The sequence below is a fragment of the Pyrus communis genome, chromosome 7, assembly GCF_041283825.1.
Source record: "Pyrus communis isolate YQ-2024b chromosome 7, ASM4128382v1, whole genome shotgun sequence".
In the NCBI taxonomy this organism is placed as follows: Eukaryota; Viridiplantae; Streptophyta; class Magnoliopsida; order Rosales; family Rosaceae; genus Pyrus; species Pyrus communis.
This window is the reverse complement of record NC_142571.1, coordinates 28,846,001-28,858,747: the sequence shown is the minus strand read 5'-3', so window position 1 is coordinate 28,858,747 and position 12,747 is coordinate 28,846,001. Positions and strand designations below refer to the sequence as shown.

General features: G+C 39.0%; 3 protein-coding genes across 4 annotated transcripts; all 3 read right to left on the bottom strand.

Moving 5' to 3' along the window:
- Nucleotides 1-1,125: 1,125 nt before the first annotated feature.
- Nucleotides 1,126-2,936, bottom strand: LOC137735442 (cytochrome P450 89A2). The gene has a single exon (XM_068474866.2). It carries the CDS (start codon nucleotides 2,875-2,877, stop codon nucleotides 1,318-1,320), a length of 1,560 nt encoding a protein of 519 aa, XP_068330967.1. The 5' UTR covers nucleotides 2,878-2,936; the 3' UTR covers nucleotides 1,126-1,317.
- Nucleotides 2,937-3,517: 581 nt separating this feature from the next.
- Nucleotides 3,518-8,432, bottom strand: LOC137733383 (cleavage and polyadenylation specificity factor subunit 2). 2 transcript variants are annotated; one of them, XM_068472535.2, is made up of 18 exons: nucleotides 8,065-8,432; nucleotides 7,816-7,984; nucleotides 7,608-7,704; nucleotides 7,374-7,500; nucleotides 7,139-7,254; nucleotides 6,879-6,973; nucleotides 6,621-6,772; nucleotides 6,450-6,507; nucleotides 6,259-6,366; nucleotides 5,866-6,118; nucleotides 5,524-5,708; nucleotides 4,990-5,082; nucleotides 4,804-4,902; nucleotides 4,501-4,632; nucleotides 4,366-4,410; nucleotides 4,110-4,277; nucleotides 3,868-3,942; nucleotides 3,518-3,740 (listed from the first exon to the last, which is right to left on the bottom strand). In XM_068472535.2, the coding sequence occupies exons 1-18, from the start codon at nucleotides 8,211-8,213 to the stop codon at nucleotides 3,639-3,641; spliced, it is 2,223 nt and encodes a 740-aa protein (XP_068328636.1). In that variant the 5' UTR covers nucleotides 8,214-8,432; the 3' UTR covers nucleotides 3,518-3,638. The 2 variants fall into 2 exon arrangements, with proteins under 2 accessions (XP_068328636.1, XP_068328637.1); XM_068472536.2 differs by having other exon boundaries at nucleotides 5,524-5,705; nucleotides 8,065-8,330.
- Nucleotides 8,433-9,009: 577 nt separating this feature from the next.
- Nucleotides 9,010-12,054, bottom strand: LOC137733385 (signal peptide peptidase-like 1). Its single transcript, XM_068472538.2, has 4 exons — nucleotides 11,904-12,054; nucleotides 10,279-11,213; nucleotides 9,618-9,818; nucleotides 9,010-9,404 (listed from the first exon to the last, which is right to left on the bottom strand). The coding sequence occupies exons 2-4, from the start codon at nucleotides 11,071-11,073 to the stop codon at nucleotides 9,288-9,290; spliced, it is 1,113 nt and encodes a 370-aa protein (XP_068328639.1). The 5' UTR covers nucleotides 11,074-11,213; nucleotides 11,904-12,054; the 3' UTR covers nucleotides 9,010-9,287.
- Between the last annotated feature and the right edge of the window lie 693 nt (nucleotides 12,055-12,747).

Below are 12,747 nucleotides of genomic sequence, written 5' to 3'. Positions count from 1 at the left end.
CCTCATTTAGTGTAGATCCAACTGGTTCATCCCCACCAAGACCATGACATGTTCGTGCCACAAAGTAAGCACTCCTAGTTGTAAATATACCCTTAGGCTCTTTAGTCCAAATCATGGGATCCGCCGGATTAAATAAAATCAAAGGGATACTCAAAATCAATCTTGCTTCCTCCTCCATAAACCAATTACGAATTAAACTTGTATTCCAACGCAAACCATCGTTGTCCACCATCAAAAAACTTGTTTAGTTTTGAACTTATTTACTTTATTTTTCCTTTTTGAGAAAAATAATTAAATTTGGATTTTGACCCTTCAAAAAGTGAGATAATACATAAAAAGTAAAATTGATGTATATAATTGTGAAATATTATCTTGTTGGGCTAACTAAAAACATAATGGTGTTTCAAAATGTGGAGTTTAGCGTTTATACTTAAAGATGATGGAGGCGACAATGGTGAGAGATGGTGGTGGTGTTGGCGGCAAGCCGCGATGAGCATATTGGTGGAGGCAACAGGGAGAATGCTAAGAATCAGATGAGCAATGGTGATTGCCTCTTCCTCCCTTTTTTTGAAGGTGGTTGCCTTTCAAATTATCTTATTTTTCGCTAGTGGTAATCGTTTGAATGTGCTGTGATAATTTTTGGTGGTTACCTACTGCAAAATCTTTAGTACATTATGTTATGATTCATTGAAAACTTCGCGAATTTAGATTCCTCTACGTAATTTCTATGAGAAAGTCTAAAAAAACCACTCTTGGCTATCTTGAAGAGTACCAAAAAAAAAAAAAAAAAACCGTATGATTCTCCATTTGTTATCAAAATAGTTTTCTTCGCCAAATCTAAGTAGATCATTTGAAGTTGTATCAGTATAAACAGTAAAAAGAAGAAGAGATTTGAGGAGTAACAAGCAAAGTAGCAAATACGGTTCACTCTTACACTGTTGAATTTAACGATTGAACATAGTTTGAAATGTTGAAGAAAAGCAGACTCTCGCAGGAAACCAAAGAATATTTTAGCGCGGGAAAAACAACTTCATACAACAAACTACAACTTAAATACAAAAGCATAAAACAAACTGAGGAAATAGGAGCAACTATTTTCAATACTCCTAAAAAAAAGACTTCCTATACAATAAACAACTCATAATTTATTAAAATATAAATAAATAGCTCTTAACGAGTAATTTTACACTTACTACATTTTCATACCACATTTATACTACATTTTTAATGAGAATTTTAATGTAACAAGCACACGACTCGACACACTAAGTGTAATAATACAGTTGGTTGGAAACTCGAAAAAATAAAATCTCACACTTATTTGCCTCTTGGGATTAAGTGGGCTTGCAATGGATTCTTCATCACTACAGTAAACTCCTCTTCCTCAGAGAGGTCCACGCCATCTCCCTCCACAACTCTCCACTCAAATTTCCAAACCAAATTCGCCACAAAATACTCCAGATGCAGCACCGCCAGTCCCAACCCTGGACAGATCCTCCTCCCCACCCCAAACGGCATCATCTTGATCTCCCTGCTCCCCGTCAAGTCGAACCCTTCATCTCCGCCCAAGAACCTCTCCGGCTTGAACGCCATGGGGTCCTCCCACACTTGCGGGTCCCAACCTATATCCGCCACCATGACATTAACACTCCCGTTCTTGGGCACCAAGTGTCCGTCTAAAACCACGTCGTGCGTCACCGCATGCGCCAGCACAAAGTGCGCCGGCGGGTGGCGCCGCAGGCCCTCCAAGATCACGGCTTTCAGATACGGCAGCTTCTGCAGGACCTCCTCCCTCACCTCCTCCTCTGTTTCTCCCACAACCCCTTTAATATCGGCAAGGAGCTTCTCCTGAACTTCTGGGTACTTCACTACGTTGGCCATGATCCACTGCAGCGCCGTGGAAGTCGTGTCGGTGCCGGCGTTGAGAAACTCCGAGCAGAGGTTGACCATTTCGTCCTCCGAAAGCTTCCGCTTTTCGTTGCCGTCGGGGAGCTGGAGGTCTAGCAGCGTATCAGTATAAGACAACACATATTCATCGTCTTTGTCGTCGTCGTCGGTGCTTCTAGCCAGCCTGTCGTTGTTTGATTTCTGTCGTGCCCGAATCAGAGGGACGATCACTTCTCTTTGTTCCTCGAGGATCTTGAAGAATTCCCGCCACCGGTTTTTGAGGAGAATCTTCGTCAATTTCGGTTTGAAATTAAGGATTTTGAACCGCTCGATACTGAAAAGTCGTTGGCGCTCCACGCGCTCGATTTCTTTGACTTGCTCTTCGTTTAATTTGTCTCCGAAGCACATCAGAACCAGGAGGCAGAACATGGCGTATTGGAAATGCTCGATCACCCTGACGCCGCCGCCTTCGGTCTCGGACTGAGACTTGGTTTTGAGGCGGTTGACGAGGATGTCGAGAACCCATTTGCGGGCGTTGCCGTAGGATTTGACGCGGAAAGGGTGGAGGATTTCGGAGGTGAGGTTGCGGCGGAGGAGGCGCCAAGTGGGACCGTAGACGGCGGAGCTGATGTTGTGTTGGTTGCTGCTCATGTACTTGTTGGTGGCCAAGGCCGGTGGGCGGTCGGCGAATACGGCGCCGTTCTGGATGAGGGCCTGGTGGGCGAGGGAGCGGTCGGCGATGAAGACGACGGGTCCGGAGCCGATGTGGAGGGAGATGATGGGCCCGTATTGGACCTGGAGGTTGCGGATGAGGTGCTTGAGCTCCGAGACGGGTTTCCGGAGCCACAAGAAGCTGCCTATGATGGGGATGGAGTGGGGCCCGGGAGGGAGCTTGGGTTTGGTGATGGAACTGGGTAGGAATGGAGAAAGAAGGGGTTTGAAGAGGAAGCAGACGCAGAGGGCTATGGGGACGAGGAACCAGGTTTCCATGGTGAAAAATAAGCAATGAGACTAAGGGCAAATGCTTTTGCTTAATAAATTCTTAATTTTCCATAAATATATAAAGAGATGAATAAAACTTTTTTTAATTTTTTATTCTTATTTTAACAAAGGAGATATATAGGGGAGGGGTATGTTAAGTCTCACAAGCCAGTGATAATGTGATTCAAAACGATAATCGAACTTAAGATCTCTCGCTTACAAGTACAGAGAAATATCACTACATAAGAAAAATTTGATGTCAGTTTTTCGAAATTTGGAGTGTTGCATTTACTGGTGTTTCGAAATTTGGAGTGTTGTATTTACTGGTGTTTGCTGGAGTACAAATACAAATAGCTGAATTGGTCGGGCAAGGGATCAAAAAGTCAATCACATGTTGCATCGTTGAGATGCCAAAATGCATAAAATTGTAATTTACCTATTCTGTTTGTCGCATCGTTCCAACTCAATCACATATTGCGAAATGAAAAGGTTAAAATGTGTGACTGATTCGACTCGGATGTTTTGTTTTCTTACGCATGTCTTGCCGTCTTGGTACTAACTGAAGTTAACAAGCTTGGACTTGACAAAAAATAGAGGAACTGCCGATGCCTATCGAAAGATTTCCGTCAAGCATGAACACAATGACAACTTCAGCGGAAAACGTCTGGCATTTAAATTAAAACTCTACTGTGTTCCCTGAAATCCCTGGAAATTAACATCTCGTTTAAATTACAGTTCGTCAAGAAGCGTTACAGATTATGTATCTCTACCTAAAGCAAATAAAATTGTGAGTAGAGATACTCCCGAATCTTGTAATAATCCTCACACAAGGGGCCTTCGATCACAATTTGTTGGGTGCCGGAACCACCACCCTACAAAAGAAAAAATTATAAATACGCCACTCAGACTTTCCATCCGCAAACCAGAACTCTAGCTATGGAACTCTTAGTACTGAAAAATTGGGTGCTAATACTATTTGCATATCTGTATATGACCAACCTTATGGCTTGCATCCCCAACTTTGCGTAATGTCACATATTCACCGCATCTCAGCACGCCACCAGCAAATTCAGCCTGTCAAGGTCATCAGATCAAGATGGCGGTAAATATAATAGTTCCCTAGAGCTTAACCCTATCTCTGGGCTTCAAAACATGAAGTTGAGAACTTGAGATTACTTCACATAACGAATTTTGGGGGCAAAACAAAGTCCAACAAGTTAAGCAATGAACAGATATGGTACCTGAACACCTTTGTCTGAAAGAAATTGCTTGAAATTAGCCATTTTTAAGTCACCAACAAGGACAGATTCATGTGGTGGAGGTGGGTTTGAGAGGGGTTGTAAAGATAGCATATCATTTTCTGTCTTTCCTGCCTCAGAGTCAACCCAAGCTATTTCGTAATCTCCGACCTGTGTTTGCAATTTACATCAGAATGGTGAGGACGATGTGATTATGATATAGACAACATAAGGTGCATCTTGACGCTGTCAAGGCTACCTTTTTAAAGAGCACGTTACTCATTAACTTCTCGGACAATTGCACCTGCATTCACATAATGTGAAAATAACTTAATTAGGACTTCTGAGCCACAGATCAACTAATAAATAGATTAGTTTTCTTCTAAGGTTTTACCTTATAAGCGCATAAGTCAGAAGTAACATCAATTGTTTCTTCAATTTGAGGAGCATAAACATGCGGACAAACGTGTTTCAAGCAGTGTTGCTTCAAATGTTCTGTGGCCTCAGCTGTTCCATGAACCAAAACCTCCAGGAAAAAAAAAAACATATACTATGCCATAAGGTTTGTTTTATTAAGTGAAAAAACACTTCTGATGATTATTCAAAAGACAGTAATAAATATTCTCGGGCCAACCTGAAAGACTGACCATGAGTAAATTTCAAGAGCTGGTTATATAGATTCAATTGGTAAACTTACAAGTTTTAGAGGAGCCATATGGGAAAGAATTGATTTGATGGATCTTGCATCGGAACGGCCCTCAAAGTCCATATAAATCAATGAACACTTCACTTGAACCTGAATTAGAGAATAAACCAGAATAGAACTTAGTTTCAGTTGACGTCAAGATTGAAAAAACTATTAGTTTAGCAGACTTCTACTTACAGTCAATTCAGTCGATACAACTTTTGAAGGCCTTGTGTCAAGTATCAAACTAGCAGAGCCTTCATCAAGTTTTCCATCCATATCACCACCAACCTGAGGCAGATGAAATGTTAATATAGTGAAGCATAATGGTATGTACAAATCTCTGTTTAAAAAGATGGCAACAATTTTACGTAGTAGACCAGAGACAAGTTACTTTCAGAGAGAGAAAAAAAAAAATTAATGGCAAGCAAATATAGCTAACATGCCCAGGAAAATCACGGAGATCCCACTACTAGTCTTATATACACATCAAGAATCTGACTACAATGGGGAATGCTAAACAATATTCCTCGTCCAACTTTTAACTCTTGATAAGGATGGTTTTCAGATGACCTTATGTCAACCTTCTAACATCACCTAAGATATGAGACCATTCTTATACTTGTTTTATCCCCCCAGACCGAGTGGGAATCTAAATAGCTCAGACTTAAAAGAATAATAATTAAACTTGGAAGAAACCAAAGAATATGATGATTCACAATAAAAACTTACATGCATAGCTCCATGGTCCATGTCTTCATCCTTTATGACATAATCATCCGGATTTATAACTTCACCAAAGTCATCCCACTCAGTACTATTCTCATAGAAGGGAAACATAGGGGCAACACTGGTAGAAGGAGGAGTAAATCCATCTATGAAAATGTCCCGGTATCCACTGCCTTGTGGACCTGCTGCTGCAACAAATTATCACAAAAGCTTCTCAGAAGAAAAGAACTTGCATGGAAAGCTTCGCTACAAAGGTCAAAAGAATTAGTAAATGCTTGACATCATTCAAATAGGACATGCCCATTTAAAGAAAGTTTCTCAAACAGAAAATGTTTTCAAACCTACCATCCGGCAAAGAATGCGTATTACTAGCATCAATGATCATTGGATCACTCGTGTTGACATCAGCCCCATGAGAAGCTTTTGATTCCTCCTCTTTTACAAGACTAGCCCTTAGAGCTTCTTCCCTTCTTATTCTGTTCTGCTCTTCTTCATAAGCAATTAGCTCCTCCCCAACCAAAGGGACCCTTTTGGATATAGTAACCTTAACAGCTTTTGGAGGCGGATCTGCCTGAAGCATGCGAGCTAAACTTCCAAACTACATAAGCAGCTTAAGGTCTCAACATATGGTGCCAATTAATGCAAAAAAAAAAAAATATATATATATATATATATATAGAATGCTAATCATAACATTTAACGCCTGAAAATGATAGTTATGTCAAGAACCTAGGATACCTGGGCTCGTTCTGTAAAAAGGACAAGATTCTTGGGGTCATTTGCCCATTCTACAAATATATCGTGAGAGAAACCAGCTTCTAAACTGGCCATGGATGCTAAAACAACCTGTTTTGGACAGATGTGTCAAAGTCATTCAAACTGGTAGGCAAAATAAAAATAAAATACTCCAAAATGTATATAAGGTAAACCTTGGGACCATCAGGAGCATCATCAAGTTCACTCTTGTTAACTAGAAGTCTGATTCGCCTGCAAATGTTTGCAAACATACATAGTAAATCGTTCAGAAACAGTAATATTCTACTTAGTGACTCAAAATTTCAAATAGTCATGAGTGAACACACATAGAAAAGACCACTTACTTCAAATTAAAAACATTCTCACGTGTTTTCTCAAAGGACTTTGCTATCGCATCACTCATCCACTCAAGGAAACTTTTTACGTAATCGATTGTGCTAGATGCAACATATGTTAAAAAGAAGATGGGATAGTTCAAATTTTCCTCTGTCCAAGACTGCAATCGATGAGAAGAACCAATATCAAAAAATGCAACAAACTTGACAAGATAAAATTGTTGCGGTGTTGTAATAAGGATAGAAAACAGCACTCATCTCCCCTACCGATTCCAATATCTGGACGAGCTCCATAACCCTACCGGCAGTATCAACAGGTAATAGCACATTTCCATCAGATCGTAGAGTCTTCTTTATGGCATCTGAATAAAAACCAGAATAAAAAATTGTCTCACAGAATAAAAGAACCACATTCATTTACATGTACAGATAGTTGTTTGTTCCATACATGTTCTGCAACAGAAAAACCGAAACAATGAAGAGAAACAAACATTTCAATTCCTGGTTCATAAGAGTACTTAAGATACCTGTAAATTCCTTGTCCTTTTGGCGTCTATAAGGCTGATTGTTCAAAGCATTATAGGCATCTGTTATCAGAACAGCAGGGCGTACGAAGGCTGATTGATTAATTCCATTCAAATGCCTGATGAAAATCACAGCAGTAAGCAATTCAAAATCATCATTCCTTATTCCAAAACATCATCTACACATAAAAAATAACCAAACTTCCACTGGTAGTTAAAAAAGAGAGTGAAGAATTACTTCTCTTTTCGATGGTTGAAGTCCACAGCATATATAACATCCTCCCCGTCCTTTGTTATCTTCCAGACGGTACCACCCAAGAGATGCCCAGACACATGGGGTGAAATCACAATTCCCTCTCCTTTGCCTACAAACTATATACATTAATACATTCGTTTTCACTCCACCATTACTTATATTAGTTTATATTATTTATGTATAATGCATAATAATAATTAGGGTTTATTGGCATACCAGAAAGATGGTGATTTTGAGCATAGGTTAATCTGGTGAAATTTTGGAATGCAGAATCAATGTCATCCAGTGTAAAAAGGTCAAAGTCTGATACTTGCTGCAAAATTAAACAAAAATTAAATCAAAATTAACCAAAATTAGAAAACCAAATACATACAATCTGTAAATTCGCATAAAATTATGATTTGTGGATTGATTGTGGAGCTACCTTGCGAGAGAGGAACTGATCATACATAGTGAGGAGACCTAATCTGTAAACCGGCTCGGTGGAGAAGACGGGTGCAGAGAGGCCGAGCTGCTTCATGGCATACGGAAGCGCGCCGAGGTGAAGTGTATCTGGATGCGACAACAACACTGCATCCACCGTCGAAGCTACCCTGCACCACCGCAATTCCACCATTGAAGCTCCGAATAGAATGCAAGTTAGAGATTGAATTGAAGAGGGAGAGAGAGAGACCTGGAGAGGGATTGAAGGAGGGAGGGGTCGAAGTGGTCGTTCCAGCCGCAGTCGATGAGGAAGTTGAAGCCGTCGATTGAGACCAAGTACGACAGCGGATTCTCGTTGTAGACGCCGCACAACGGCGTTACCTGAACTGAAGTTCCCATTCGAATTCTTCTTCGTCTTCTTCTGGGTCTTTCTCTCTCTCTTAATCTCTGCAACTCCAGAGACTGAAAGAAGTAAAGGAGGGGATGGGAAAACAGTTGACGGCGCCGTTTCTCGTTGCTTCTCTCAAATAAAACACGACATGTCGTTTCCCAAACCAAGTGAACTTTTGTTTACTTTTGGGCCTTAATTTGAGAGTATGTGATGTCCAATCCAACCCCATAAAAAACAGTGATTGAAAATGAATTTTAAACTCATATTTAAACAGTACATTTTTGAGATGATTTATGAGGCTAGTGGATCATACGATGGTGGGTAGAGAAATGTTGAAATTTATCTGCAAGTCTTTTCAGCCCCTAAAAGAGTAGATTGATGTAACGAAACTATCAGTTAGTCCCGTTTTTAACAAAAAATGTAGATAAAAAGGTACATTACGTAAGGCCAATTGATAAAGACAAAAGACCAACCCTTTGAACTAGAGTGGGAGCATTTTTGTTATGGTGAGTATCACCGGTATATTAAGTTATTAACTATTGCCAAAGAAATTCAAAATTTTGAGATTTATATGTCGAATAAAGATTAAATCACTCATCCTGCAGTAATCAATGCGGTGGTCATGCTCACCATCACTTAAGGACAGTGAGTACCTTGCAACAACGCTTTGCCTGTCCTAACGACATGTTTTAATTCTTTTGCGGTTTCTAGTTCCGTTGAAGTGTGTTTTTCTCCCTATGTTGTCTGTTGTTCTGTTTAAGCTGTCTTCTCATTTCTCTCCTATTCAGACATCTGCTTGATCAGTTTTACCAAGAAAATATATAATCTCTTTATTTCAAAGATGTTTCTGTAATAAGGTATGACGAGATTGACACGTACATTTCATTCAGTAGTTGCCAAAGAAATTGGATCGGAAATATTTGAAGTATCAAAATTCGGAAAATAAACATCGATTGCTAATTCCCTATATCGGTTTTGGTTTTTTCAAGTTGGAATAGAGGATTCTCCATTCCAAGGAATGTACAACTTTCATTTTGCTCTGCAAGCAAGCACTGAGCTGAGCGGCCGCACAGATACGAGGATCATACTTCAATCTGGTGAGCCTTGTCGTTCATGCTTGGCAAGGGTCCGTCCCATAGCTCCGCTAGTTCCTTCCTTATCCAAGAAATGAAAACAATTGGTCCCAGCGTCGAAGGCACCTACATTCACCAATAAAGCAGGAGTATTAAAAGAGATGGTCAAGACTCAAACCGTGCAATCAAATCTTCTATGAGCTAGAAGCCAACGGAAGCTCTTGGTCGTATCAAAAAAGCACCCTCTAATCCAGACCATAAAAGCGGCAATATCCATCGCCTCTCATGGGAGAAGAGCAGATAATACAAATCAACTTTAAAAACAACAAAAGAACTTACCAGATAAAGAAGCGCTGGTTGAGGTGAGTGTGTCAAGATGCCAGCTGCTAAAGCCGTAACCAGGCCAATGGCATATCCAGGAAGGGCATACCAAATATATTTGTGCCCCTTTGAGGAATGCATATCTAACAGATTTACCAAATCCTTGCTCCTTCGATGATCAAAACTTAGGACTAATGCCAGTAGCATGGCAGGTATTGCCTGCAATGTGAACAAAAGAAAATATAAATTGCTTGGGGCAAGAGTAACTGCTCCGAGTAGAACATGCATGAGGATCATGTCAAAATAATACGCTAAAGAACAAAGAGAATCTTACAGGCTTGCAATTATGAGAAAGGTAGTCTGTACCAATTAATTTGTAGACATAGAAAATGAACACAAAAAAATGAAGACCCAGACAAATCAAGTAATTAACGATTAGTTTAATGACCAGATCGAATATAATCAACATAACCGGAACATTCAAAAAGTATTAACTAGATTTAGGGACTAACCCACAATGCTTATAACATAATAAATCTTATTCTTAGTCTGGCATGTTAAACTCTAATTAAAAATATGAATGCAGCACGACTTTGATCAGTGCAATAACTTAAAAAGAAATGCCATCATTAGTTATATTAAGTTACAGTAGTTAAATTGTTGAAAAGGGATGTCATACCATGTCACCGAGACCAAGCATCATGAAGTCTCTGGCACCTCCAGGAATCTCTCCACCAATTAAGTTCCTGGGAAAGACAATCTTCACAGGCAATTCCAACTTCTTCGTTACCATTTGCAGTCCAGGAAGACTCAAACTATTTGCAACAGTATGAACTGGGTTCGAGGCTTGTTGTGTTGCCACTGATACCATGACATTCGCCCCAAAAAATCTCTCAGAGAAGAAAACCCAGAATATGTCATATACGAATAGGCAGACAAGAAGCATCGCACAAATTTTAATGTTTGGAAGACGGACATGACTCACAAAGGCAACACATATGGAAATGCCCAACAAATTGTTCAATACCCAATGTCCAGAAACAAGCCAAGCAGCAACTGTACCAATGCATAACAGCAATAACAGCGCTTGGATTCGCGTAAATGATTTGGAACAACATCTTGACACATATGGATCAGCAAGACCAAATTGTGACTTCAAATAGGCTACATAAGGAGACATGCAGAAAAATAGGGAGGAGACGGAGGCAACGGCTGTGAATACAGTGAGGAGTTGTGAGACGGAAGTGAACAAGTAGAACATCAAAAGCAAGCTTATAGAGCTCATCACCGGTATCATGAGTGCTTGGGACCTATCTAATGTAATTGATGTTTCAGATAAGTCACGATTTTTCTCCATTTCTTTCCCATAATTTAGAGCACGAAATGCAGATCCAAAAGTCACGCCTACTGCCGTTACAACTAGAGTAATAGGTGCAGGCTCCAGCAAATAAAAAAGCTTCCAGAGAGGCTCCATAACTAATTGACCACACAATTTATTATTCTTGTCTCAAACTTGAATTCAATGCATATAAAGTAACACAAACGGTCAGAGAATTTGGAACCAAAGTTGCAAGCTTTCTCCGTCCGACACTTGAGCAGAGAAACCTATGCAACCTGCCAAACATCAAGGAGAAAAATGTTAAGAGTTTATTGCCAACTTTTCAAGTTGATTCGATTCCTTATTCAAAATCATATCGAGCACACCATATTACATCAATGGGAGAAGGAAGAGATTTTTGACAAGGCGATATTCTGTACTACTCTACTCTACAATGAGGGGAATTCGAACTTGGGCGTCGGAGGACGGCCCAACTCACTTCTGCAAAAGATTTAAAAATCTCAAAAACTTGGTTTTGCATCTCTTTCTTACAAAATCCTATCTCAGCTATACTTTGTACCCACAATTGGGCACGTTGAATTGACTATTTTGGAAATTCCGTTAGGACCCTAATCCAATCTCACACAAAAATATCAAACTTTAACATTTTCTTTTCTAATCTCACACAAAAGTATCAATCTCTAACATTTTCCTACCCTTTTCCCTCAATTTTCTCAGCCACCAAACAAAGGGTAAGACTCAAAATGTCAAATTTTCATTTCCCTTCCTACATTTCCCCATCAAACAAACAACCCCTTATCAAAACCCAAATGAACAAGCAAGCTTGAGTAAATTTACAAAACCAAGTACCAAATTTTGAGATTTCTTAGCAATTTACATACAATTATAGCTAAAGATCTGAGAAAATTAAGCCAATTGGAATTAGAATTTGGAGTTTATAAAAGTGATTTGTTGAAAGGACTAACCTTGGACTTTGAAGGCTTTGAAAAACCTTTGCTTCCTATCTGGTTAAGCAAAGCAGGTCTCTTTTCTCGGAGCTCTATACAATGGGAAACAACTTTTTCTAGTTTTTCATTTTCGCCCCAGCACTTTCACGATTTTCTGAATTTATCCCCCAACAATGGGTTGTATTCTTGATTCTATCTTATACATGGGTCGCAATGTAATTGACTTTATCTCTTCTTATTTTCCCTATTTTATTTGCAAGTAATGATGGAATATTTTTAGAAAACTTTAACGAAAAGCTCTCAATACTGTTTACTTTAACGAAAAATCATATTTTTACACCAAAAAGTCATTTTTGGTACTATTTATTTTACACTTTATTTTGTCTTTATCGTTAAAACTCAAAGTTTTAAAACCATTTTCATTAGTTTTCTTATTTTTATGTTGTCATCTTTGGGTTGGGTTTGCTGCGTTACAACTTGCAACGAAGTAATTGCTGGATTGGCATATTGGGCCTCGTTTGGACTCATGGAATTTGATAAAAAAAAAAAAGAGAAGTTTATTATATTTCTAGGGAGCGTTGTCAAACAAAAAAATTTCAAATATATGAGTAAATATTCTTAACCATCTAAATTATAAATTTCTTCTAACAAAGTTTGGAAAAAAAAATGAAGAAATAACTTTCGTATAGTATTTACGGGTATAAAAGAAAACACATACATTTTATACAATAATTTAAAAAAGTGAACTTTATAATAGCTAGACTATATATTTTTTTTTTCCTTAGCTTATAACATCGACTATATTTCAGATAATTGAATCAAAAGCTTTATGTTAGTGCAAATATGTCACATCCTAATTAAA

Excerpts from the sequence above, each read along its gene's own strand:
- LOC137735442 (XM_068474866.2), bottom strand. The coding sequence starts at position 2,877 with ATGGAAACCTGGTTCCTCGTCCCCATAGCCCTCTGCGTCTGCTTCCTC.
- LOC137733383 (XM_068472535.2), bottom strand. The coding sequence starts at position 8,213 with ATGGGAACTTCAGTTCAGGTAACGCCGTTGTGCGGCGTCTACAACGAG. Across the intron at positions 7,501-7,607 it reads TCAAAATCACCATCTTTCTG|GCAAAGGAGAGGGAATTGTG; the intron begins GTATGCCAATAA and ends TATAGTTTGTAG. Across the intron at positions 4,411-4,500 it reads CTGACTTATGCGCTTATAAG|GTGCAATTGTCCGAGAAGTT; the intron begins GTAAAACCTTAG and ends ATGTGAATGCAG.
- LOC137733385 (XM_068472538.2), bottom strand. The coding sequence starts at position 11,073 with ATGGAGCCTCTCTGGAAGCTTTTTTATTTGCTGGAGCCTGCACCTATT. Across the intron at positions 9,819-10,278 it reads TGCTTGGTCTCGGTGACATG|GCAATACCTGCCATGCTACT; the intron begins GTATGACATCCC and ends TTCACATTGCAG. Across the intron at positions 9,405-9,617 it reads AACCAGCGCTTCTTTATCTG|GTGCCTTCGACGCTGGGACC; the intron begins GTAAGTTCTTTT and ends TGGTGAATGTAG.